Source organism: Harpegnathos saltator, unplaced genomic scaffold (genome assembly GCF_003227715.2).
Source record: "Harpegnathos saltator strain DR-91 unplaced genomic scaffold, Hsal_v8.6 scaffold117, whole genome shotgun sequence".
Taxonomy (NCBI): domain Eukaryota; kingdom Metazoa; phylum Arthropoda; class Insecta; order Hymenoptera; family Formicidae; genus Harpegnathos; species Harpegnathos saltator.
This window is the reverse complement of record NW_020229892.1, coordinates 985,337-1,012,721: the sequence shown is the minus strand read 5'-3', so window position 1 is coordinate 1,012,721 and position 27,385 is coordinate 985,337. Positions and strand designations below refer to the sequence as shown.

General features: G+C 42.0%; 5 protein-coding genes across 6 annotated transcripts; 1 reads left to right on the top strand and 4 right to left on the bottom strand.

Annotated features, from left to right (window-relative positions):
- Window positions 1–20: 20 nt before the first annotated feature.
- LOC105190898 (odorant receptor 4-like) lies at window positions 21–2,021 on the bottom strand. The gene is made up of 6 exons (XM_025303566.1): window positions 1,632–2,021; window positions 1,228–1,350; window positions 806–896; window positions 611–741; window positions 287–419; window positions 21–204 (listed from the first exon to the last, which is right to left on the bottom strand). Exons 1-6 carry the CDS (start codon window positions 1,937–1,939, stop codon window positions 157–159), a joined length of 834 nt encoding a protein of 277 aa, XP_025159351.1. The 5' UTR covers window positions 1,940–2,021; the 3' UTR covers window positions 21–156.
- A 555-nt stretch (window positions 2,022–2,576) lies between these two features.
- LOC112589682 (uncharacterized) lies at window positions 2,577–4,432 on the bottom strand. The gene is made up of 3 exons (XM_025303986.1): window positions 3,899–4,432; window positions 3,356–3,475; window positions 2,577–3,027 (listed from the first exon to the last, which is right to left on the bottom strand). Exons 1-3 carry the CDS (start codon window positions 4,040–4,042, stop codon window positions 2,818–2,820), a joined length of 474 nt encoding a protein of 157 aa, XP_025159771.1. The 5' UTR covers window positions 4,043–4,432; the 3' UTR covers window positions 2,577–2,817.
- A 42-nt stretch (window positions 4,433–4,474) lies between these two features.
- Window positions 4,475–11,335, bottom strand: hop (tyrosine-protein kinase hopscotch). 2 transcript variants are annotated; one of them, XM_011153871.3, is made up of 14 exons: window positions 11,255–11,335; window positions 10,989–11,165; window positions 10,229–10,527; window positions 9,695–10,054; window positions 9,343–9,546; window positions 8,975–9,252; window positions 8,515–8,839; window positions 8,267–8,426; window positions 8,053–8,174; window positions 7,768–7,936; window positions 7,204–7,639; window positions 6,545–6,969; window positions 5,796–6,133; window positions 4,475–5,400 (listed from the first exon to the last, which is right to left on the bottom strand). In XM_011153871.3, the coding sequence occupies exons 2-14, from the start codon at window positions 11,088–11,090 to the stop codon at window positions 5,055–5,057; spliced, it is 3,564 nt and encodes a 1,187-aa protein (XP_011152173.1). In that variant the 5' UTR covers window positions 11,091–11,165; window positions 11,255–11,335; the 3' UTR covers window positions 4,475–5,054. The 2 variants fall into 2 exon arrangements, with proteins under 2 accessions (XP_011152173.1, XP_019700515.1); XM_019844956.2 differs by lacking the exon at window positions 11,255–11,335 and having other exon boundaries at window positions 10,989–11,211.
- Window positions 11,336–11,941: 606 nt separating this feature from the next.
- On the top strand, window positions 11,942–15,093 carry LOC105190878 (polyubiquitin-A). The gene is made up of 2 exons (XM_011153873.3): window positions 11,942–12,111; window positions 12,543–15,093. Exon 2 carries the CDS (start codon window positions 12,550–12,552, stop codon window positions 14,833–14,835), a length of 2,286 nt encoding a protein of 761 aa, XP_011152175.2. The 5' UTR covers window positions 11,942–12,111; window positions 12,543–12,549; the 3' UTR covers window positions 14,836–15,093.
- Window positions 15,094–15,209: 116 nt separating this feature from the next.
- On the bottom strand, window positions 15,210–25,948 carry LOC105190879 (NPC intracellular cholesterol transporter 1 homolog 1b). The gene is made up of 22 exons (XM_025303965.1): window positions 23,563–25,948; window positions 23,069–23,277; window positions 22,658–22,788; window positions 22,118–22,253; window positions 21,818–22,010; window positions 21,379–21,471; window positions 20,962–21,179; window positions 20,335–20,636; window positions 19,811–20,011; window positions 19,501–19,705; window positions 19,257–19,373; window positions 18,904–19,084; window positions 18,691–18,818; window positions 18,325–18,579; window positions 17,990–18,153; window positions 17,671–17,786; window positions 17,439–17,575; window positions 17,078–17,274; window positions 16,769–17,000; window positions 16,341–16,454; window positions 16,042–16,204; window positions 15,210–15,959 (listed from the first exon to the last, which is right to left on the bottom strand). Exons 1-22 carry the CDS (start codon window positions 23,786–23,788, stop codon window positions 15,949–15,951), a joined length of 3,729 nt encoding a protein of 1,242 aa, XP_025159750.1. The 5' UTR covers window positions 23,789–25,948; the 3' UTR covers window positions 15,210–15,948.
- Window positions 25,949–27,385: the final 1,437 nt, after the last annotated feature.

The window sequence follows — 27,385 nt, the reverse complement described above, 5'->3', positions numbered from 1 at the left end:
GCATTTACTCACCTGCCAAACGCGCAGACGACGACGACGACGACTCTTTCTCGTCGCGTACACAGCATACATTCAACGCGTCGCTGAAAGTGAGAATGACACGCCAATGGTTTTCTCGCGTGTCCAATGTCGCTTTTACACGCAACAGGGTTGTCCTTAGACTTGTCTGATAAACATGCAATAGGAGGCCGTCATCTGAAATATCTTAAAAAGACGGAACATCCTTTGCTCGTCGTACGGCTATGTTGCGATTATTGTGCGTGTCACACGCGTTCTCCTCACTTACCTTTCCTAAATTCGCTAAGGACATGACGTAAAACTTACAGCTGGTGATGACGAGCGGCAGGAAGCGTTGTCTCATTATTAGCAACAGTGGTTTTTGCTGTGAGACTATCGCGTTGTACCACTCGCTGTTGTACCTAACGGCGCGATGTGATTTTTATTTCACGTTCGATGGAATCGAAAACGGTAGGCGAAAAATAGAGAAGGTATTTAAAACGAATCGAGGAAGTCGATTAGGTATCGCGACATGGAACGTACATCGTGAATATTTCTAATAATGAGCGACGAATAGTTGTACACTATACTCACCGACGTACACTATACTCACACTTTGTCATATATATTCGAGCTCTTGTCTATAATCTGTTGACCCATATAATTACTCAAGGTGATATAGGATATTTGCATGTTGGTGAGACACATAGATCTAACGAGTTGCTCCACGTCATTGGAGACTACCTGAAAGATCTCTCGTTTCGACACATCGATTAAGCTTAGAGACGCGATCCCGCTATCAACGTACCTGCGATAACGTAAGGCTCAGTGTAATCACTACTCCTAAGAAGTCCAATAGAAACGGAATGGTATAAAAACGTTCGATTGTACCAACGAATCTTGCAACGTGAAAAATGATCGTGTACGTTAATAGTCGCGGGTCGTGACTTAAATGCGATTTACTTGCCTTCAGGTAATTTAATATCTCACAAAATAATGCGGCACTTCGTTTATGGGCGTGTTTTTATGACTTTGAACTAACAGTGGGAGAAATGTAATGTTAATTTAACTTAATGTTAACGAGATTCCATTTTTTTACTTCGCTCGCTCGCGACAACGTTTAAGCTGCTGCATCACACAGATCGTTCATAAAAAAGGAGGAAACAACAGTGCCGCATTGGTAGCTAACACGCGTAAGATAACACGCGTATGTCGAATACAAGTACGAACTGTATGGTGTTATGATGCAGTTGTATAAAAATGGCCGTGTTCCTGTAAATTAATTTTTTGCTGCGACCTAAATCGCGTCCCGTCGTACTCTCGACGACGCAAAATAAGCGCTCCGCGCGATACCTGTCGAAATTATCAGTATTACTCTTACCGTACCGGTCGAGTCCACTCGAACGATATTTCTCTCGCGATAAACGTGAGGAGAGCAGAGTCAGTTGATCACCATTTTCGCGAGAAACCAGAAGACGAAAAGTCGAAAGACTTGAAAATGTTAATTCGCCATGATCGCGTACGCGTGTACTCGAGAGAATAACTACTGGATAAATTCTCTTATTCATTGACGGAATTCATGAGTCGTCTGCTTCTTCGCAAATAGCAATCAAGTGCAAGGAGCAATTTCTTACCCCAACAATTCGCACATCCCGCAAACGTGTTGCGCGAGAGTTACAAATTGGACAATATTGGCAAAGAAAATTGTCGCGATGAAAACCATCACGAAGATTATGTGCATCCGATAGAAGAAAACATGTTGCTCCTCAGGGACAAGATATTCAAGTTTAAAATACTGCTTTCGCGAACGAGACTCGTTCATAGGCGATACAATGTCAAGAATGTCCGGCATGTACAAGTATATCGAATAAACCAGGACACTGCCGTATATCTGAACTGAAAAATTTGTAAGAAACGTAAATTTCCTAACAGAAATGTACATTGTGTATATATATGTGTATTTTTCAGAATAACTTTGAAGGATATGAAAAAATGCGCTTTTGTGCCGGAACTCTTAGTGTTCGATTTCCAAAATCAGGTGTTAATATTGAAGCTATCGAGCATTTTCTTTCTTTTTTATTTCGAATATGTCATCGTAAAAATTAGTCAATGGCCGCGTTCAGCAAAAAATGCTGCTTACTAAGCGCTTAGTGATTATTAACTATGATTGGAGTATTCTTTTAGATCTTTAACAAATCTAGGGGAATGAACCAATCAGAAACGATAATCACTAAGCGCTTAGTAAGCAGCTTTTTCTGCTGAACGCGGCCCATTTCGAAAATAAGCAGGAATTTATCGATTCTTAATTTCTTCAAGGAAGTTCTTAGATGGCAGCACGTTCAAGAAATACCAATCGGATTGGAGTAAGTACGAGAACATAAGTGATATGAAAAAGTAAATTCAATTATCGGTACTTACAGACCTTATTTCTTCATTTCATGTATCTAATTGTAAACTGCGAAAATTCGACTTGATAATATTAATATGCGCGATGTAACACATCTTGCTTACTTTTACATCTTACTTACAATTACTTAAAATATTTAAAAAATATATACATCGAGAAATTAGCACCGAGTATGATAAAAATATGAGGAAAATTGAAGGAGAAGCGAATCGGGAGTAAATTATTTCGGCACTGAGTTAAATGAAAAATCACCCGTAGGAAATTTCACACCAATTCGATTTAATGATACCGATTATAATGAATGTATTATAAAGGTGAAATCATGAAAATGTGATTCGCTGGCAGAAATATTCCGTGTTGTTCTTTGAGAGTGATACATGCGACGTTGATAATGAAGAAGGTGTCATTATTTCTCACACGCGAAAATACAGTTTCGATCTTACGAACGGAGCATATGCGCATATTTTTCTCTTGTAGGTAAAACGAAATCTAACATTTCCCTTACGCATGAAAAAACACGTGAATAATCTCGAAGTTGCAGCACTGTTGTACATGATTTTTACCTCGTCGTCTGTCTTTTGCAATGCCCAGTCGTCCCTTATACGGTCGAACATTCCTTTAAGCTAAACGTTAGAGCAAACCACGTGTAAATGACGCGAGAAAATGCATTATGGAAATGAGAAAAGTAATACGCGTAGACGGCAAATCTTGGTTCGATCAAAACGTTTGGTTGAGTCTTAAACTTGTTAAATTAAATTTAATTTTATTACGTTCGGAAAACAAATTATTCATGAACCCCAACTGCTCATATAATATTTGCTAATGATGTTAGTAACATCTTTGTCTTAGAAAATACCAATTTATCAAAATATGTTATTTGGGAAAAGCATAAAATCAATTTCAGTCTTTTGATTCAACGAACATTTTGAAAAGTATACAGATCGGACTTACTTCATCCATCCGCATGGCGCGCATGTACAAATGAATCAATGTACCCAATGTAGGTATGAACGCTGGTATTATAATAATGAAGAAATCCATCGTAAACTTTGATGTAAAAATGCTCATCAACTGAGAAAAAAACAATTGTAACACTTTACTGTTAGTCAAGGAAAATCTAATTGCAGTAGCTTTCAATGTACATGATTATGTAAAAATTATAATTTTAATCACTTTCTACTGTTCGTGTTGCCTCACCAGTTCTGTATGCATCACGATACTTGCGAGGCAAAGTATTCGAGGTAATCTCGATTAAAATTATTCGTAACACCTACATTAATTCTATCAATCTATTGTCATTTCTATATGACCAATGAAAAAGGCTGATAAAACATCCAAGACATCAAAGAATGAAATGGCTCAATCGCAATTTTTATTAAAATAACGTGCACTATAAAAAAATGTTTATTTCGCGATCAAGCAGCAATGTCACTCGACGAATAAGGTAACAATCTGATGGTGAATAAAACACGTTTATCAAAATTCCGCGATTACCTGAACAAACACGGACGACAGTATCAAGATGGTAATAAAAGCCCTTATCATACGAGCTTTCCTTATGCTCTGATAAGGGCATAGTCCGCTGACCGTCAGGGAAAATTGGTACAGCTTACAGTAACGTTTTTCGAAATGTTCCATTTACTTTGAAGGACACGGACAGACTGACCGCGGTAGCGACAGGTCGTAAACGCATTCGGAACTTCCTCACGTGTACTCAACTGACCCTTTGTTTAGGGTCCGTTTGATTATTCACACCTGTCGTATTCTTTTTTCGCGCCTTCGCGACATTACCAAGCGACGTTATTATCGAGGAAAAACGCATGCATTTAAAGAGGGAAGGGAGAAAATGTTAGACGCGTCGAGGGGATCGATCGACGGCGCGTATACAATTCGCGGATAATAACATGAGAAAGAAAACATCCGCTGCAGCAATTCCGCGAACAGCAATTACTTACCTCACGTCGCACGATTACTTCGGCAAAACACTCGAAGGCCTATTCTCAAAATTGGTCGCAAAATTGCGAGGGTGGCTACTAAGGGCTAATAATGGCTAATAAGGGAAGCTACAAGTTGAAAAAATATTGCGGCCGTTTATTTCACATCGTAGAATAATAAAGTAGCGACACGATAGTCGACTAGATACACCTTTGCTATGGGAGATGCGTGTTCGATATCGCGCTTTTGAATTACATTGATTCCTCGATTGCTTTTCGGTCGGGTGAGAGGTTCTCTCACCTCGGGGTATGGTCGAGGGATAAAAAATTAACAAAATACATATACGCGGCAAGCCGTTTGCAAATTGACCGTCCAGGACAAGGGTTGGGTAAGGAAATCTTGGTTTTCGTGTCTCTGCTTAAACGGATTCTTTTCTCAAATTCTAACCGTTCGCATTCGTAGTCTCGATTATCGATATATACCTTGTGTCGGAAGGCGTTGCGATCGTAAAAGGTAATTTGAAGTTCGATATATATCTAGTATCAAATGGTGCGAGGTGCAAGAGAGAGGTCCCGATGAAGCTCGTTTACGAAGCTGTGTTGAGCTTCATAAACTCGTCAAACTATTAAAATGAAGGACAGGAGTGGATAAGTGTAGTGGGGTAGCCAGTCTATATTTTTGCCAACAGGGTGACCCGCAACGACGAGAGGACACTTCAATACTCGCTAAAGAGCTGCTGAATATCCTGACACAACGTGGAAAACTTAGGCCTCAGTTGGCTCTGTAGATTCCAGCAGGGGTACATCAGCTTCACGTACACTGCTTGTGGGCACTTAGGCGGGCAAGGAAGACGGGCGCCTTGTTCCAATGCGATCAACAACTCGGCGCTACTGCCTTCCTCTGGGTCATCGACGTTGCGACTGTCGTCTGTGCGTTTCTGTTGGAACCCCGGCAGTTTCGGGTCCTCGCCCAAACTGAAGATTTCGTACATCGTTACGCCAAACGACCACACGTCCGAACGGGTCGAGAATTTACCGTCCCTAAGACTCTCCGGTGCGTACCTGAGAAAGTGGTGAGTAGACTTTAGACTCAGCGTTGATGAGACTTTATAGTAATAAGTAACAGTTGATGCGTTATGTAACAGGAGGCAAAACGACTTAAACGCAATGAACGATGCACTTTATAATACAGCTGATAGTCCAATGAGAGAACTTATTTTTGACTGATTCGTTCTCTTGTTAGACCATCAGTTGTGCTCTGAAGCTCATTGTACCTAAACTGTTTTGCAACCGAGTGTATTCCGTAGAGAAAGTTCGAGATTATAAAGCTCATCTTGACGATTACGATCGATCTCGGAAATGCAAGAAGAAAGATCGCCTTTGTCGAGACGAGTTCATACCGTTATCGATATTCTCCACGACGAAGAATAATCAATGAATACTCTTGCGACATTTACCATTTTATCGGAAGATCGCGGTTGGTCTGTAGTATGTAATACTCGTTGTTGCCCATCACTTGCGCGAGACCGAAGTCGCTGATCTTTACTCGGTTCTCGTCCGCTACTAAAATGTTTCTTGCTGCGAGATCTCGATGAACGATATTCATGTTACCGAGATAATCCATGCCTGTGGCGATATCGTGGGCGAAATTCAGTAGTCTGTTGTGCGTGAGACTGTGCCGGTTAATCGCCAAGTAACTCTGCAGCGAACCGTGCTTGACGAATTCCATGACCAGGCACGGTTCCGGGTCCGACAAAACCGCCAGGATTTGCACGATATTCGGATGCGCGAGGGTCTGTGAAACATACGAAAGAGGGACGGTTACGCACATGGCAATTAACTTGTTACTCGTTACGTGTAATTACGTGATACCAACAGTATTACGCGATTAATCCTCAAGTAACGTAGAAGATTCTTTTTATATGAGCCGCAATACGCATTGATCATCAAGATAATGATTGTCTAATATTTTAATAATCAATGAACGAAATTTAGAGTTGTGCTTAACGGGAGATCTCGTGAGACGACGCTCTTAAAGTATCAAAATATTTTAATGTTTCCATAACTAAAACTGGCGAAGTAGACACAGTCTTTTTCATAACCTTTTCTATAATCTATAGAAGAGGGAATTTTTCGAAAGTCCCGAGTAACGTGTTTCGAAAAAGAAATGTCGCTCGATTTTCAAGACGATTTTTTTCAGTCTCACCTTCATAATCGAAATTTCCCTCTCGAAGTCGCGCTGACCTGTGTCCATGGAGCGCGTTTTGAGCTTCTTGATGGCCACCAGCTGCGGCTCGTCCTTGCTATTTTCCCTCTCGATCGCACCTTTGTACACCTCGCCGTAAAAACCTTGACCGATGAGTCCTTGCAGGATTACATTGCACTCCGCGTCTAGCTCGAAGACATCCTGCATTTGGCTCGGAGAGCATTCGTAGACGATGCTGCCGTTGTTACTTCCGTTCTCCAAGTGTATCATGTCGCTGATGCTACTTTCCCGATTCATACGAAGAACACGATTCTTGCTATGCTTCTTAGTCCCACCGCGCATTGTGCGCAACAGCAAGTCCAGGTAGGATGATAAATCCTTTGTATAGTCGATAGGGATGAAGAAAGTCTTCGTACTCGAAGTGGCTAAAAGCAGTTTCTCAATCTTAGTCTCCGCTTGAATAATCATCATAATTAAAACGAGAGGAGAGATCGCGCGTAATTAATGAAGTTGAGCAAATTTCCGTAGAAGAAGATTCACGTGTGCATTTTATCACTCGACTAATATATTTTTTTCGATCGAGAGCAATTGAAAGAAATAATAGATAAAGCTAAGAAACGAACAAGATCAGTAGCTTCCATTAGTTGAAATCAGCTCACCATCCTCCGTATCCCCGCAAGATAAGTTGGTATATTCCGTGAAATTCGAACTCCTTCGCGATCCGCCATTTTCCGTGCTCCCTATCGTATCTTCATTGTCGTCATCGTCGTCGTCGTCTTCGTCGAGGTCGTCGTTGTTATCGTCAACATCTTCGACATCGTCGACCTCGACATCGTCGTCGTCGACGTCGTCATCGTTGTCATCCTTGTTCTTGAGAATTCGGTAATTTTCTTTGAAGAGTTTAGGGAATGCCGTGGCGTAAGCGTGTGTTCTACGGGAATTGTACACTTGATATAGAATCTGATTGATATCTCGCATGATTGCCTGAGGTTGTTTCCTCGACGTGTTATTCTCGCCCCAGCACTGCAGCATCAGCCTGTAGACGCTGTTTGGACAACCCGCAGGTTGGGGTAACCGGTATCCGGATTCATAAAACTGCAATAGAACGCCATTCAATCGTACAGTCGAACACGAATGAAAATACATTGTGAAGCGTTATCTATACGCGAAATAAACGTCGCAGGTAAGGTAACATCGTAACAGGCGTTAGAATTTGAATATACCTTCTTGACGATATTAGCGTTGGGATACAAGGGTGGGGATATTTTCCAGATTGGAAGCCCCCTGGAAAATATTTCCCAAATAGTCGTAGCCAGCGCCCATATGTCGGCTTGCGCGTTGCCTTTCGCGGATTCTAGATTCGAATAACATTCAGGCGGTATCCAGTGTAGACTGTGTGAGAGGAAAGAGAATCCAGATATCATATTAGAGTTTTAGAAAGAAAAAAAAAAATGAGAAAGGGAAAAAAATTGACATGATTAGACGATACTTATCCTCCCTTGACTTACTCGGCTTCTGTATTAGTAAAAATACCGGGGTCCGTTAATTTAACGATAAAACTATTGGCGGTGTGAGTGTGCACCAGCAGCTTCCTACATCGTATATTCCCGTGCACCACGTTATTCTCCTCCTAAGCGAACACGCGATTCGGTTTAGGTTCGATAAACTGGATAAACTTTAGGACAAGACTCGGAATTGCTCTTAGCGTTTAGACAAATTTACCAAGTGCCACAGAGCCGTCGCCAAACAAGTTGTGGCTTCTACCATGTCGGCCGTTTTTATAGTTTGCGGAGGATTGCTACGTAGATACTTGTCTAACGGACCCATCTGCGCGTTTTCGAGCAACATACCGATCGTAGGCGCCACAGTTATGCCATACAATCTACAGTCAGTTAAAACGATACGTTAATTTACAATTTACCCCATGAGGTTACTTGTATTGCCATCGTTAGTCGTGTTTTCATATCTACCTCACCAAAGCACCCGATCGCAATTGGCCCCACTTGCCGGCTAGTTCCAGGAACTCTTTGGTATAATTATTCTCTTCGTTCTTGAGCACCTTCATCGCGACTTCGAGTTTCTTGCCCTTAGCGATTCGCCACATAGCGTGGTACAGTTTCGTGGGCGATTTGCGACCTAGATCCTCGTCCCTCTTGACGAACGCTTTGTACATCTGCAAATCTTTCCACTGAACGCACCGTGGCCCGCCCTCCAACATGTTACTGATTATTTCCTCGTCCGCCGCTACTTCGTTCCCGACTGTTTCCGAGGCGCATATCAATAATGGCGATACGTCTGTGAGACAAGAATTTCACATGATACAATGGATGATAAGTCAGCTTTCGATGATTTCGAAGCAGAGTATAGCAATCGTGACGCTGAACTTGTATGCGATAAAAACCGCGTAGTAAAATCGATAAGAGCGTATACCATATTCCGAAGGTGGCAAGCACTCTGCGAGGTATAGAACACTGGCGGGCTCTTGAAACGAAAAGATCAAATGTCCCAGAGATTTGTACCTCTCTGTGCTATTTGATAGCGCAAATTCGTTAGATGCAACCTGCTCTATTTTCTGCGTTAATATTTTCCCATCTGCTCCGCAAACATCGATGTAGTAAACATCGTACTCGGTCTCGCTCTCGCGCAGTATGTAAGTTCCCGCTTTGTTGGCACGTTTCTCCTTGAGTTTGGCGTACGAGAATTCTCTCCTGAAACATTTCGCGAATTTATTCGCACTATTACCTATTTAACATGTAAACACGTGACTCTATAGCCATTTCATGAAGAGATCGTCTCACCCGACTGGACCATGGCACTTTAACTTGTGCAGTCTATCCAAGGTAGGCGTGATAACACTGCTGCATAGATTGAAAGTCCATTTAATGGACAATCGGTAATACCCGTCCAACGCGGACACGAAGGACATTAAATGTGCGTTGTCGTCAAATGTTAAATATGTAGGTATGCCATTTTTCCTCGAAACTTCCACGTTGTTAGCTTGCCTGGAGGTGCAGATTAAACTAAATACAGGTTCCATTCTTTCTCGCGTATGCTCGATATAACTGATTCGTGCTTCAAGATTACATTAAGATACATTCTGAAAAAAATGTTATCTTGTTAGAATATCTTGTGTTGTACATTTAATATTACCCTATGGAAATGAAACAAAGATCCTCTATTGCACAAAGTGTATTCCATTCACGGCTGTCCGTATCATAGAACTTTACTTCCTCGATTTTTACCCTAAGTAAGACCTTAGCTGGTGGATCAGGACCCAGTTTATCCATCAGTGCTTTATACTCCTCATAAGGGTAGTTGGGAGCCATGCACTCAAATTGCTTCAGATATTCTTCCTTGACATGAGATGCATTATGCCCAGATAATCGACCCAATGCATTGCGTATAGGTTTCTTAATGAAGAAGGCATGTCTTTTTACACACTCTTTTGGTATATATTTTTTATAATCTGATTCTACAGTTTCTCGTGGCAATTGTTTCTCGAGCATTACCCTATCATAGAAGAAAAATGTTAGACAATATTATGGATTAAAATTATATTAAACCTCCATGAAACAAAATCTATCTTGAAACAAATCTATGGAGGATTAGTTGAAATGAGCAATTTGGTTGGATAAATAGAAACTATGAAAAAAATGTATCCTTTTTGTTGGATATGTATCTTACCTGTACATATCACTGACTCCTAGGCCAATTAATTCCTTTTTGTGTGTTTCATAAACAATATCAGGTACTTTATTATCCATTACATCAGAACGAGCTTGTTGAAAATAATAATTGTATGCTTGTTTATCTATATGTTTTAATCTCTGCAAACTGGATGGCTTGAATCTCAAACGAAAATTGAACTTATATTTCCCCTTTTTGTCAAGTTTGTGGCAAAAAGGAAACCACAGTTTGGAAGAATGGCATTGCAAGGCAAAGAGATATTTTGCTATTGGACCTATCCCAAGTCTCCTGCATACCTATTAAGCGAGATTAAGCGAGAAAGGCTTAATATTTTTGTTCGCTCAAAAATTCAGAAATTATAACACAGAGATCAGTTAATAAATATGAAATTTTGCACATACTATTGTAAAATTTTATTATTACTATAGTATTATTGCTAATTAATAACATTGGTACTTTTCAAGAATACAATGCAAATCATAAATTTCTAATTAGTATTTTTTTGTGATGAAAGTTACACATTGCTGCAGTTTATCTAGTGATTGTGAAACATTTGCAACAAATCGTGTTATTTTATGGAAAAACAATGTCAATGTGTTGATTAATCGGTCGCAAACAATCGAAACAAATAACAAAGTTTAAGTTAATAACAAAGTTTAAGCTGTCAAATTAAAAACAGTTCGTTCTTGGTGTATTATGAGAGCAACGTCTACATTTATCTATCTAAAAGGAAGATAAGAATGTTATGCGCATATACCTGAATACATAAATCCTCTATGCTCAGATTGGAGGATAATGGGATATTAAACTCTTCCTCTTCTGTAGCCACATAAATCACCACCATTAGTTCGTCCTTCATGATTGTTTATGAACTGCCGGTCTCGTCGGAAAGATGACAACTATGTACGATACTGTCCAGTATGTATCCGTGTACCTATTTCGGCATGTATTTGTTATTTCAATATACACATAAGTGCGACATAAACACATAAAGCACAGAGTAGCTGCAATTGAGATGAGTACCGTAGTTACTGACGAAGAATTCGTGCTGCATGCATTCTATGTCCAATGCTTGACAAGCAATTTACCTATCTTAGATAATAGAAAATCAAGTTTAGAAATTGCTTACTCACTTGCAAAACTCAAATGAGATTGCATGTGATTCTCAACTTATTAAGTACATAAAGCAGTATTTATAGTCTGATATACGCCTAAGATCGTATCTAATTCATCTTAAGATATTCTAAAAGTCTCTCATTGGCTGTGAATCATCTTAAGATAAACTCAGGACGATTTAAAATACAAAGATTGTGAACATTTAATTTGATAATTATAATATAATTCAGTGCGAGTATAAAGAATAGATTTATAAAAAAATATATCTAATATCAACTACCAATTGTGCCATAATCTCAATTTTTCATTAAGAATGGTGGAGGCTCCTAACGGAGACTTTGAAACTACGTTCGTAGCAATCTGCTCTTTCGTCAAAGCAAATGAGTTTATTATTATTATTATTATTATTATTATTAGATCGCTATTAAGCTTATTTAGTGATAAATTAAGAACTCTTTATTTTTACAAATTCTATAAATTTGTAGAGTGATAAAAAATATAGTTATCTCACTCTAACTTCTTGCACCAGTTCAGCAGTGCAACTAAAAAGAACAGACCACTCGATATAGCGCAACTGAACAGAGCGCAGGCGCGTATAGTTGAGGAAGAAGCGATGACGTCGTTCTTCTTATTCGTCGCACTTCGTGTGTAGACTCTTTCCGTGACTGTCAGTTGTTTGGACCGCTTGTCTTCTCAGTCTTTTTTGCCGAATTGCCTGAATTGTATTGCGGTTCTTGGTAGTTTACAAGTCGTTTTGATATCAAGTAAGTAATCAACGGAATTATACGAACGGCCGTGTGCGAAAATCTACTGTTGTATCCATTAGAAATCCTTTCGTTCCATGGCGTCATCCTCCATTTTGCTAAATCCCTGTTTGTTCTGTACGATCGATTATCCGTAAGCTTTGTAATTAATTATTAATTACGTAATAATTAATTTAAGCTTCGGGTTTTATATTTATGATAAAATATAAAACGATTAACGAAGGCTGATTTTGAAATTCAACACAATCCAATATACGATAGTTAACCGGAAAAATCCGTTTTATATTCATGTCATTCCTTTGTCCCTTCCAACAAATGCCATTGCTTTTTCCCAATGTTATTGTGGAATAACAATTCTATTTTATATCATGACAACACAATACAATTCATATAATGTTTCTAGTCACAATATTGTCAATATTTTGTTTTAGATCAAACATGCAAATCTTTGTGAAGACTCTCACAGGCAAGACCATCACTCTTGAGGTCGAAGCTTCTGACACAATAGAAAATGTAAAGGCTAAGATTCAGGATAAAGAGGGAATTCCTCCAGATCAGCAACGTCTGATCTTTGCCGGCAAGCAACTGGAAGACGGCAGAACTCTTTCTGACTATAACATCCAGAAAGAGTCCACACTTCATCTGGTTCTGCGTCTTCGAGGAGGAATGCAGATTTTCGTAAAAACCCTCACGGGTAAGACCATCACCCTCGAAGTTGAAGCATCTGACACAATAGAGAATGTAAAAGCTAAAATCCAGGATAAAGAGGGAATTCCTCCGGATCAGCAACGTCTGATCTTTGCCGGCAAGCAACTAGAAGATGGCAGAACTCTTTCTGACTATAATATCCAGAAGGAGTCCACACTTCATCTGGTTCTGCGTCTTCGAGGAGGAATGCAGATTTTCGTAAAAACCCTCACGGGTAAGACCATCACTCTTGAGGTTGAAGCGTCTGACACAATAGAGAATGTAAAGGCAAAAATACAAGACAAAGAAGGTATTCCTCCTGATCAGCAACGCCTGATCTTCGCCGGCAAGCAACTAGAAGATGGCAGAACTCTTTCTGACTATAACATCCAGAAGGAGTCCACACTTCATCTGGTTTTGCGTCTTCGAGGAGGAATGCAGATTTTCGTAAAAACCCTCACGGGTAAGACCATCACTCTTGAGGTTGAAGCGTCTGACACAATAGAGAATGTAAAGGCAAAAATACAAGACAAAGAAGGTATTCCTCCTGATCAGCAACGCCTGATCTTCGCCGGCAAGCAACTAGAAGATGGCAGAACTCTTTCTGACTATAACATCCAGAAGGAGTCCACACTTCATCTGGTTTTGCGTCTTCGAGGAGGAATGCAGATTTTCGTAAAAACCCTCACGGGTAAGACCATCACTCTTGAGGTTGAAGCGTCTGACACAATAGAGAATGTAAAGGCAAAAATACAAGACAAAGAAGGTATTCCTCCTGATCAGCAACGCCTGATCTTCGCCGGCAAGCAACTAGAAGATGGCAGAACTCTTTCTGACTATAACATCCAGAAGGAGTCCACACTTCATCTGGTTTTGCGTCTTCGAGGAGGAATGCAGATTTTCGTAAAAACCCTCACGGGTAAGACCATCACTCTTGAGGTTGAAGCGTCTGACACAATAGAGAATGTAAAGGCAAAAATACAAGACAAAGAAGGTATTCCTCCTGATCAGCAACGCCTGATCTTCGCCGGCAAGCAACTAGAAGATGGCAGAACTCTTTCTGACTATAACATCCAGAAGGAGTCCACACTTCATCTGGTTTTGCGTCTTCGAGGAGGAATGCAGATTTTCGTAAAAACCCTCACGGGTAAGACCATCACTCTTGAGGTTGAAGCGTCTGACACAATAGAGAATGTAAAGGCAAAAATACAAGACAAAGAAGGTATTCCTCCTGATCAGCAACGCCTGATCTTCGCCGGCAAGCAACTAGAAGATGGCAGAACTCTTTCTGACTATAACATCCAGAAGGAGTCCACACTTCATCTGGTTTTGCGTCTTCGAGGAGGAATGCAGATTTTCGTAAAAACCCTCACGGGTAAGACCATCACTCTTGAGGTTGAAGCGTCTGACACAATAGAGAATGTAAAGGCAAAAATACAAGACAAAGAAGGTATTCCTCCTGATCAGCAACGTCTGATCTTCGCCGGCAAGCAACTAGAAGACGGCAGAACTCTTTCTGACTATAACATCCAGAAAGAGTCCACACTTCATCTGGTTCTGCGTCTTCGAGGAGGAATGCAGATTTTCGTAAAAACCCTCACGGGTAAGACCATCACTCTTGAGGTTGAAGCATCTGACACAATAGAGAATGTAAAAGCTAAAATCCAGGATAAAGAGGGAATTCCTCCGGATCAACAACGTCTGATCTTCGCCGGAAAGCAATTAGAAGACGGCAGAACTCTTTCTGACTATAACATCCAGAAAGAGTCCACACTTCATCTGGTTCTGCGTCTTCGAGGAGGAATGCAGATTTTCGTAAAAACCCTCACGGGTAAGACCATCACCCTCGAAGTTGAAGCATCTGACACAATAGAGAATGTAAAAGCCAAAATTCAGGACAAAGAGGGAATTCCTCCGGATCAGCAACGTTTGATCTTTGCTGGCAAGCAGTTGGAAGATGGCAGAACTCTATCGGACTACAACATCCAGAAGGAGTCCACGCTGCATTTAGTCTTACGACTTCGCGGAGGCTTTTAAGCTGTAGTTCGAGTCGAATATTCTTAGTACTACATAGTCAATTAGTATCTACAGTAATAGAATATTTTTATTTCTACTTTTTTTAATGTATGCTTAAAATTTACATTCACAAAGTATATTTTTTGAGTTCACTTAAAAATTATCCGCGCATTATAAAAAGACGAGTGCGACAAGAATGTAGCAAGTTATAGTCCATACAAATATAAAATCCATGTACATTCTTGTACAGCGCTGAAACATTAAATATTATATTGAAAATCGCTCCTCTCGAATGACTTTAGTTAACCTTTAATTAGAGAGTCAATCATTTCAATACGTAGCCAGAATTTTATTATGGGAGAAACCATATATAAAATATCACATAATTGGCGTAAAACTGCAAATAATTATGATAACATAAAATCCTAACTGTCATTTGAAGTGATTGATTTATGTTAATGTTATCAATATTTAGTTATATAATATAATAAATGAAGTATAATCAGATATGAGAGATATACTGACCCTATATAACGTCTAACAAATCTTATAAACAAAAAAAGATGAAAATGATATCAGAAATTATTAAATTTCTGTGTAAAGGATATGTATTATGATACATGTATGAAGATGATGCGTTCGATGACACATCGATTCGCGCCAATTACGTCCACACAGTATGATACCGTTTGATTGTTACACAGTACAGAGAGAATCGTATGTTTAGTCTAATGTTGTATACAGATCAACATAACAGTCTTAACGCATAAAGTTATACCATTCCATAACTTTCCTTGAAAAATCCGCTCTGTTTTAGGGTCGTTTAATTTTATGCGTTAAAGCTATCACATAGATCTCTGTACTTACACTAAAATATTTAAAGAATATGTGAACGTAACAATGCATAAGTTGGGGCTCAATAGACTCACGAGATAATTCAAATCTTTTGTTCCTACTAAAATAAAATTGACCTGCACATTACAAATTAATTATAAATTATTTACATATTTTTCTGCAATCGATTGCACTAATAGATCTTCAAGCGAATACACGTTACGAATCATTTCGTATGGCATTTGCAGATCCAAGTATCCGTGGCGTTCTTCGTTACGGATCTTCCTGTAGGATCTATCCCTACGTAGGTCCTATAATTGTAAAAATTATGATTACGCTCAACTTGTATAATATTGGTGAGAGAAACGCAATGTTTATGTGCGTGTTATTTACCTATAAAACTTAATAACACCGGCAAAAATATCAAACCATGCGCCGCGCCGAATAGAACGATTCCTAAATACATCCTGAAGTAGAATACTTTGAAGATCTGCGATTTCGCGAATGCGAGCACCACTATCCCCACGAACTTGGTCAGGGTGATCCCCGAGAATACCTGTGACAGTGGCAACGAATAAATACCATTTTGTCACTCGCCCGAGAAAGAGTTAACATATCAAGTTGATGCAACATTTCTCTCTCGAGGACTCGAGTCGTACTTATTCATCGGGGTCGCTTAAAGAACGACTTACGGAAGTTCCCATGATAGAAAGCGTCGCCGACGCTTTGCTGAGGCTCGACGTCGCCGTGGAAGTGATATAAGTGTGTACTATGTGGCTGCAAAATTCTACAGAGATACCAGCCGCCTGTAAAACGTCCATGTTTCGGTTCAGCGGTTTAATATTGTCAATATTTTCAGCACGAAGTTTAAATTGTAATTTAAGTAGATATAATTCATAGCGCGACGTCCTCTCGTCAGAGAACGAAAAAGGCGAAAACTAGGCAAGTTTCAACACGATAAGAAAAAACGGTAAAATCAGACTTATCTAGTCTGATTTTACCTGATACAATTATAGGACGTAGTTATCAATGCGCGATAATTGCATATCGTGTTAAATCATCTTATTTGTCGTTCCTTCTCAACGTCCGAGTTTGCCGTCAAAAGAATTTCGACACGAACCATGACCAAATTTACGAGGGAAACTGCGTTCAAACTGATGTTCCACCAATACATCAGACCTCCCAGATTCACCACTATCATCAGCACAGTCAACACGACCACGAAGGCGGAGAAGAGCGAGAAGCCCGTGAGAATCAGTGTCACCACGAAGATCACGGCGAGGGTCAGGCTTATCGACACCAAGGTCTCGTACCAGATGGTGAGATATTGCTCGTAGAACACATAGAACACGCTGAAATGTCGCATCATTGGGAGAGAATCACTCGGAGAGATTATAACTCGAGGGGAGTCGGGAATTGCTGTACTTACCTGTACGGGAACAATTTGACCTTCCGGTTCGACAGTTTGGCGTCGTTGATCATGTTTGTGATCTTGTCTGAGATTATCCTGGCGCTCCGTAACGATTCGTACCAATCGGATGACTTTTTCAGCGGAGTGTGGTAACCCATGAAATACGAATCGCCCACGTCTGTCAAGCCAAACTCGTCATAGTAATAATTCAGCGCCTATTCCGGGAGACAAGGTTTCGATTATCTTCCGCTCGCGTTATCGGGGAAAAGTTTCGTTGATCTTAATTATTTATTATAATTTGATGCAGCACGGTCGAAAAGTGATCTTTATCGGTCCGCGTTGGTCAGAATTGCGTCTGATTGACATTATTGAGACTCACGTCGAAGTAAGCTGCCCTGCCACCTTTAGCGCACTCTCCGTCGGGAATATCGCTCAGGAAATAAGGTATGTACTTCCTGAAGCCCCACTCGGTCGGCCGAGATTTAATCGTTGGAATCTCGCAGTTGGTACACCAGTCTGAAAATTATTATTGTAGCGATTGTTATTATAATTATAATTGCGCTGGGAAGTTGAAAGTATACTGATGCTGCGCGACATCACGCGACACTTGCCATTGTCGTGAGGACAGAACGACCCGTTGGAGGGGAAGTACTTGCAGCATTCGTCGATGGTCGACCAGTCGAGGTAATCGTCTATCCAAGATGAAGCCGCTTTAGATAAATATGAGCTGCAATTATTCGAAATGTATTTTATGGTCGACCGTCCGTGTCTCGTGAACTTGAAGTAATCGAAAGCATTTCCCGGGGGAAATCATTGCGATGTTTATTACAGCGATGGTATTTTAATGCGGAAATCGGTAACCGTTATTTTGTGTTCAATTTTATTTATGTCGTGTGGTATTTTTAGAGCGAGAATCTTGGGGATACTAACATGGAGGACTGACTGGCCGCCGAGTAGATTTGCGTATACAAAGAATCCGACCTGCATCCTTGACCGCCGCATATGACGTTTTGCACTTCTCTCTTGCTGTAGTTCAAGCCCTCCGTCAGCACAAAATACACCGGCGGACCCATCGACAAAAGGTCTTCCATATACTAAGCGAGTACAATATTCGTTAGAACCACGTGTCTTGATTGATCAGCCATGATTTCATTAATGATCTTTATCGACGAAAGCATTTCCCGAATTCTCACAAACCAATCAGAAAAGAAAACAGATCAGGATGGAACTTTGACCGTAGTTGGTCAATGATATGACACTCTTACCTGGAAGTACTTCAGCACGTAAGAATCCTCCGGCATCGAGAGCTTTTGATTCAGTCCAATTTCGATCTCCGGGATGACCGCGACGTGAGTGACCAAAACGGCGACGAAAATCACCGTAACGACCACCCTGGTCGGCGTTTTCATCAAGAATGGCGTGTAGTAACGTTCGAAAAGCACGTGGATCAGGCCTGGACGATCTTCGACCTTCAAGCTCTTCTCGGTTCGAACGCAGCAAAGCACGTCCAGACGATTCTCCTGGAAACCAGCACATCGATCGTTTACTCACACTGTCATATTTTTATTTTGTAAGAGAACTCCACTCTCTCGCTTAAACAGCCCGTTTGATGAGCTCTTTGAGTAATTTACCTCATATCTCGCAGAGTCGAGGGATAATAAGGCAATGAAAGCGGTTATCTGGAGAAGGAAGTTAATTAGAATCGACAACGAAGCATACATGGCGAAGGTGTTGACGGCCGGCATCGAGGAGAACGCTCCTGAAACATTTTTAATTGTCTGTCATCACAGATAGCCGCTTCTTCGTGCTGGTTTTCTTTCTTCGTTCAATTCATGTCATGTTACCGATGAGGAAGCAGAAAAATTCGGACATGCTGGTAAGTAGCATCGAGGGTCCAACTGCAGCCAGGACCCTGCCGAGGTGCTCCGCTATCGTTTCATCGTTATGTCGAGGGTTCCTCTGGTAATTTTGCACCAAGATGAATATGTTGTCGACTCCGACAGCCAATACCAGGAAAGGAATCACCTGGACGATACAAATAACGACGAAATGTGCGTTAATCATGATGAGCCACGATGAGGCACGTTTGAGGAACAGTCCTCGCGTTTTACAACGCGAAAGTTCGTTTCTTTCCCGTGAGTGTTCCTCAAGTATGTACGTTTGGTTGTTAAATTCCGCTTCTTGCGGAGCATTGTACCTCTATCGTGAGCAGAGTGGTCGGCACGCCGATGTAACCGAAAACGCCGAGCGAACACGCGACCGACGCTATGACTATGACGATCCCGCCGACGCTCAGCACGATTCTGCTCTCGCTCTGAAAGTCAGATTTCTGCTGTGAAATTTCGTGCTGTGAATTCCGGGGGTGGAGATTCAAAGAATTGCCCGAATGCGTATTTATGCGTCTAACGACGTTTCGTGATGTCAAAAAAGGGGATACTTACGAAACAGCCAACGAGTGAGAGTCGGACTTTGCCGAGGGCGATGGAGATGTACACGAACATGAGGAGGTAACTGATGACCATCGTCCATACTTCCGCCTTCGAAGTTCTGTCTAGCTCGTCCTGTATTGATCTCTCCGTCGAGTAAGCGACATCCATGAACTCGGGTCGGCCATCGTTCACCCACTTCGCCATGAAGTCGAGGAAGCTAAAAATTCACGCGACTTAATCACATCGAGTCTCCGTGGCACGCGTTATTTTTAACCGCGGAAAACCGAGGGTTCGGCTACCCTTGCCGGAGATTTTCGCGTACCGTTGCTCCCATTTCAGGACGGGCGCGAGCTTCTCTTGCTTGAGCGAGTTTTTCACCAGGAAGGTCAAAGTCAATCCCGTCGCCTTGATGTAATCATCCGAGTCGTATTGGAATTCGCCCTCCTTTAAGAAACCTCCTATCGTTATGGCGGGTATTATCGGGCCCTTGTAAGGCGCTAAGCAGCGCGGGTTGAGTGCGTTTCTACGAGCAGATTCGTCGTGTTAAAGATCAGTCGTTCAGCCCTTTCGATCCCGGCGGTTTACCCCACGGTAAGTTTGAACATTTATTTTGCGTGAACATTGTCCGGCTTACTTCTCTACGTGTAACAACATATTACGCAAATTTGAAACTCGTCGGAGAAGAAAGCACAACCGGAAGGTTTGTGAATCATAGACGGGAAAAAGTTGTCAATATAGATTTCCGTCTGGTTTCCAGGCGAAGAAGAAATCCGGTTTCACTAATGGATTCTTTTTTTCCCAGGTGAACTTAAAAGGCGCGGAGGCGAGAGATCAGCCATTACTCACTGCATGCAACTGTACAAGTGGTCCAAGTAATTCACCACGTATTCCCCGGAGATGATGGTATTGTTGAACAGGTCGATGTCGTTCTGAAAGTATCCCCAAACGCTCTGCACCGTGCACAGGTCGAGGGTGACCGGTCCGGTGAAATCGCTCTGTACGGGAGCGTAACAGATCTTTTCCAGGCCTTCGTCGGTCTCCTGGCCCAATTGGAGAACCTTCTTCTGCAGCTCGAACACGGCCAGCAGGAAGTCCTTGTTGAACACCGGACCGAACTCCAAGACTCCGGTCGTAGTGTGGTGCTTTATCTATCGCGAAGTACGAGAAAAGATTCTCATCTTGATATCGGAGGTACGACTTTTTCTTGAATATTATCACGTCCTTTATCGCGATCGCGATTTGCTTGGAGAAGATCTTAAATATAAGATCTCTCTTGATTTGTTTAAATAGATGTAAAAAGCAAAGTCACACGCGTGTGACCGGAAAGTGACCGTGTTGTCACACGCTTGCGACGCTGATAGCGAACATGTTAAACTCGCACAACAATTGTAATTATCATAATCGATGTACCGATGCATCGTTTTTCGATTTGCGGTTTCGATTGCATCGCATTCTTACATTATCCTACCTTACCTTATCGAGGCCGACGGGCTTGATGTAAATCTGCTCGGTTCGGTAAAACGGCTGGAATCGAGTGTCGTAATAATCTTTTTCCATCCGCGCCCTGCTGTCCGGTGCCGCCCAGATTTCGATTGGATTTACCGTCACCGCGAGATACCCGATGCCGTAGGACAGACCGACGATGACATATGAGATCGTGAACAGGGCGATAATGGGATACGTGGCAAACACTGCGAGTTATATTTATTTCACACGTCAGCGTTATCGAGAGCAGCGTCTCCGCTTCGAAACGGATTCAGATATCAATCAGTTCCCTTTTACTCTTAAAAATCCCTTTTATATTACAAAATTAAAAAGAAAAAAGAAAAAACGACATCAAAGATTCCATTTTATTTAGATATAGTATAAGAGGAGGAAAAACGCAAGTACCTCTTCCCCACACAAAGAAGAACTTCTGAAAGATCTTCTGGCACCTTTGACCGCAACCTCTGCCGCCCGTTTGTATCGTTTGCCTCATAAGACCTAGGGGTGCAAAAGTATTCAGATGAGGACCCGCACAAAGGGTGGCAACTTGTCGTGGCGTGCGGGCTGAGTAGTCTCTGCATTTGCAGCAGGGATGAAACCAAGCCCACCCCAGCATAACGCATCTATGCGATCTGAATTGGCCGACTCGACAGCGGACAGCCTTAGTCGCAAGATACGCCAATTGAAACAATAGCCGATTGTGATAACATATTTGGCGGGACAGAGTAAGAGCGATATCTCAAGAGTCGAGCTGAATGGAATGCAGATTTTCGAGGCAGAACTCTTTCCCGAGGTTCGATCTCCTACGATCTTCTACCTCTTCGCTCCTCTACGCCCTTCGTACCTTTCCTGTTATATTTCGTCATGAAGTAGAAGCTGACGGAAGCGATGATCGTCACCACGAGGACCAGTATTGATACCACGATGCTGAAGCCGTTGAAGCTGCCGATCAAAAAGGAATGGGGTTTGTCGATTTTTAACTTCGTCACGGGACACGCGCTGGGGCAGTCGACGCAGCTGCAGGCGATGGATGATTTCTAGTGGAAAGTGGACAAGCTTGACGTTGGGACTTACTCAGCGTTGAGCGTGCCGCGAGGCCGCACTCGCGAGTGCTTTTTGCGTATCTTCCGTTTTTCACACTTACGTCGTAGGACTCGTTGCACTTCTTGGTTTCCGCTTCCCACGGCTCGTCGCCCCATTCCTCGGCCACGTCGTAGATGTAATTCATTTGAAAGGGCGTGAAGACATTGTTCTCGTAATCACCCATGTACTTATACCACCTTTGCAAATTGCGCGAATCGTATGAGATCCCTGCGGCAGTGTCCTGCTGCGCGTAATATTAAACGCGCTAATCGCACACGCGTACTCACATATCTGATTTGTTAGGGATACCGGAAAGTCTTTTCGTTTTTATTGTAAAACTTTGCATGAAAATAATAAAGTAAGCTCGATCTTAATATGAAGAAGGTTGATGTACAAATTAAAATTAAGAACTCGTACTATAACCATGAAAATTGAAGGCTTTAAAATATGAAAAGACTTTTCGGTAGCCCTAATATATTATTATTTTTACTCTAGTATTTATTATTAGTGATATTATTAGTAATATATTATTTAGTATTAGTATTTAGGATTTATTAGTATTTTATCGTTATATACTGTTATTATTCACTATCAAACTCACAATTTTGGGGTGCATCTACTGGCGCCTTTATCGCCGCAGGCCAAGTCCATCGCGAGATTACCGCTGGCAGGGTTCACCACGTATTTGCACGAGTCGTACGTTGCGTTTATGAATGCTTCCTTCACGTGAACCTGAGGAGCACGGGAGAGATTGAAACACTGCGATCTGCGTACGATCGATCAGCACCGTGTTCTGAATTTTCCATCGCGAACACGTTGGGCCAAACGCTTCGGTTGAATAGTGTGACTTTAGAAATTTCGCTTCTACGATCGATCTTCAAAACGAGCTTGCCGCGCGCTCAGCTTGTCTACGCGCAAGTTTTCCCGCTCCTCGATATCGATTTTTTCGTGGCACGGTTGAATCTTTCGCGGGGATTGCGCGGGAGTCAAGAGATGTGCTTGTTGAGTTCACCTCGACTTCGTCGACGTACTTGAACTCGTCGTCTTTGGCGGTCTTGGTCACCCTGAGGAACCGACTGTGCTCAGGGCTGCAGGTCAGATCGCAGATCAGCCGGAACATGTTCCTCACGCAGGTCGCACACCTGCCGAAAATCGCCTCGGCCATTTTCATGCTCCCGCTCATCGTCAGGATCTGGCCGGCGTCGCAGCACGTCTTCGGCTCTGCGGGAGACATCGCGCGTTCCAAGTACTTATACCCGAGTCACAAGCTTCTCAGTAAACATCGAGTGACGGTAATATTATGTCGATATTTTATTTCTCTTAACAATATTTGTACAAATGCGATATAACAACGCATGTTGTATGTAACAATCGCATCGTTGAGTGTGAAATTATAACATCAATGTAACATTACTATTACTTGGTGTTTACCAAATCCCCTCGTTTCACGACCCTCTCACGCTCGTCAGGCGCGAATCAGATGACAATTGACCTCGGGATACGAACCCTTGGTGCTTTCGAAGAAATGAGGACATCTTTTCAGCAGGACGTCCTTGGCGGTCGCGTTGTTGATCAGCTGGGCGGTGATGTTCGACACGCAGGTGCGCGGTAAACCTTTACTCGACTCTCCACACTCACCGTACCACGAGCAAGTGAGTGTATCGCGTCCTTCCGCCAGGATCACAACGTAACACAGCGCGAACAGGAGACCGAGCACTCGCGGACACCCCATGGCTGCGGGAACCGCTCTTGTCAATTGAGAACTCCAAGACCGATGAAGTTTTGTCGTGGTCTTTAAATCGCACGATGATATCTCCCGATGATAATCTCCTTCAGCTTACAAATGGCTGAATGTGCTGCAGTTCCGTGAACCGATCTTGATACCGTTAATCACCGAATACCGTTAAGCCTGCGATTTCGCTCAGTTCAGGTTGGAATTTCGGACCGGACGGCATTATACGCGCACCTTCCAACGCGATAAATATTTTATTGTGTGTTATTATATATCCATATGATGGTATATTTCTCTTCGGCCGAGCGCGGTAATCTCTTCACTATTGCACCGCGATCTGATTCACTTCGCTTCGCGAGTGCACCCCGTTAAGTTTCACTTTACGGGTTGGTTTCGTGCGATCGACTCGTCGGATTTTCGGACACGAATCTCGAAGATGTTTGAGACACCTCGGCGTCGCGATGCTCGTGGAGAAGAACGGCTCTTCGCTCGCGTCGGACGAACGACTGCTGAAACGTCTCGTTTCTGTTCACTTCCTAAATTAAGCTCGATTTAATCGTCACGAATGACGGGCAGTATATCTCGATATCCAGACGAATTTATCAGTACTACTTGGTGCGTACGACATTCAGTGTCGTATCGCGCAGGTGAGCATCCCAATGTGTCCTGTTATCGTCGACAGATTGTTATTCGATAATCGCTTGATACTGAAGATAGTCGATATTGATTAGTTATTAAGGATCAGATTAGACAAGGTAGACAGAAAGTTCAACGACGGAGAGAGGATGACAGCGATAACGAATATTGCGCTCTTTATTCGTATTTCATATTTTAATCGAGGAAATAATGTACATACATATGCGCGACTAAGAAATTGCATATCCTGTGTGAGAAATTTTATTGCATGAGGAATTTTTCTGCTGAAAATAAAAAAATAAACGCTGCGCTTCGTTGAAGCCAGGTGAATTTAATGAATAATAAATGTGCGCACGTGCATGTATGGGACACTTATCGGTCGTAGACGAACTCAAGTGTATCAATTTACCGTTCCAATTTTTCAACTCTCGTTAATCACTCACCAAGTAAATCGATGGATTATCGAACACCTGCGGGTTATCGATATGAATTGACGCGATAAAACTATATGTGTATTCATGCTGCACGTGTTCAAATAGTATTTATTTCATCAGGATTTCGGAAAACAAAATGCGAGCGTTTAAATCCGGCTGAGAGAAATGACCGATAATTTGTTTTTTTGCTTTTTGTATGTTTAACGTTGATTCTTCTTATCATTTTCAATTTTGAGAGTCACTTTTAGTAAAGTATCCAGGCGTGTTTTTGTTTCAGACTTTTCATTTTTCTTCCGCATTTATCGTTTCGAGACGGACATCCCGGGCTTCAGTTTCTTCGATCATCTCGTAGCGGACATTCATCTTCGACTGGCTGACTCCGTTTCTTCGCTGCGCCTTTAGATCTCTGCATATCTCGGTATGTGATTTATCCATTTCTGTATCATACCACAGATCATGATCTGATCTTTTTACATGCAATTTTAAGAACCTTAAGAATATTGGGCGATTTTATTTTTTTCATTCGTCGGGAATATAAAAACATCGGGAATGAGCGAGGGGAGAAAAAAATGCGAATAGCTTCCATAATGAATAATCATATTTTAATGACTCAATGATTGTACAAATGGATCACTCTTAAACGTCTCCGCATACAACCGAGGAACAATAACAACGAATATAGCAATCATCGTAATCATAATATATCCATTACTAACGTACCGTTTCACGTAATGAGTGAGAAAACGTAAAGGGTCTTTACTCTCGTGTACCATATTTCCACGCTCGCATACGTACAATATTTAATTATCTCAACCTTGGTTCTCTCGCTGCTCCCGACTCTCTTTACATCGCACGAAAGAGGAAGAGGACTCTACAATGTCTCCTGCTCCTCTTCCTCCTTCTTTTTTTCGCTCCTGTATTTTCTTTCGTTTCTCTACCGGAAAAACTCGTTACGTTGCTATACACAGCTATCTCTTTTTCATTTCGTTCATCACCCGCCCCCGTTTCTTACGCAAATGTCTTTCCAACCCTTTTTTTATATATCTTTTGTATACATATATATATATATATATATAAAAGATATATATAATAATTCTACCAACCCTCCGGGGTTGTCTCTCTCCCTCTTTCTCCTTTTCTCTTTTTTTCTTTCTCTCTCTCTCTCTCTCTCTCTCTCTCTCTCTCTCTCTCTCTCTCTCTCTCTCTCTCTCTCTCTCTCTCTCTCTCTCTCTCTTTCTCTCTCGATCTTCTTCATGCCTCCCTCATTTCATTTTTACTCATTTATCGTTCACACACTCACGCACTCTCTCCCTTTCTCTCTTTTTCTCTCTCACTCTCTCTCTCTCTCTCTCTCTCTCTCTTTCTCCTCTCTCTCTTTCGCTTTCGATATAGTATATATTCTCAGTGCCCTCAATAAATACCGAAGGTATCGCCCTAATCATACCCCCAAATATTACTATGTTCAACGGTAGCGATAAAGTTTATATATTATCAATAAAATTTCTGGAAGAATGTCAATAATCATACAATAGACGATCAATCGTTCGACGATCCACTGCGTACCCTGGGGGGCGAAAAATATGAAACATGGTACTAGGCCAACTATTGGGATACGTCTCCGAGCTAGAGTGTCTCGACCCTGTTCGATTTTTGTTTTTTTTTTCTTTCTTTTCGATATTTTCCTCCTTGTCTCACATTTGCGCGTTGTGTCGCGGAGGAAAGTGCGTAAATAAGCGAGAAGGTGAAGCGTGCGGAAAATCCGCCGAACGCGCGAAAAAATGGCGCGTTCGATCGCGCGTCGCCTCGAAAAGGAAAGAGAACTGATGAACGGAGAAACGTTTTCCTCCCTGCTTAAAAAAGAGCACTGATCGAAAGAGCCTTTAACCTTCGTTCCATAGTGTCATCTATTGTTTTTACATCGCGCTTTATCTCTCTCATTCGACGAAGATTTCTTGAGCACCTCGGCCGAGATAAGGATAAAATGGTGCGCTATTTACTTGTTAATTCGATCGATCCCGCGCGCAGATGACACCTGTTTGCGATAAAGCGGCGGTGACCGGACACTTTCTTTTGCGTATATCTATACGTGGATTATAGATATCGAGAAAAGCATCTGTACCCCGAATGTGCAGGTGGGAGACAATCGCCGCGCGTCTTCCTGCATCGCGTTGCCCGCGATAAAGTCACAATCGGATTCCTTAGTGGGAACTTCAGATTGACGTCGAGATTATCCGACGTTGGTAATCGAATCGAAAACTCGTATAATTCGAAGATGACTTCTCCTCTCGGAGGATAAGCTGATTCCGCGTTTATCGTAGAATCTCCCGCGGACGGAGGGGTTTTCCCGCAATTGTGATTACGCACTTTCCTCCCCTTCTTTCCTCCACCCTACCTTCTCTACTTTCTCTACATGTGTGTGTGTGTGTGTGTATGCGCGTATCTATCTCTTTCGAATGCCTCGTAGATCCCGCGACAGGAAGATACGGGGGTCGAGGAGAAAAAGAAACATCGACTCTCGCTCGGAGGC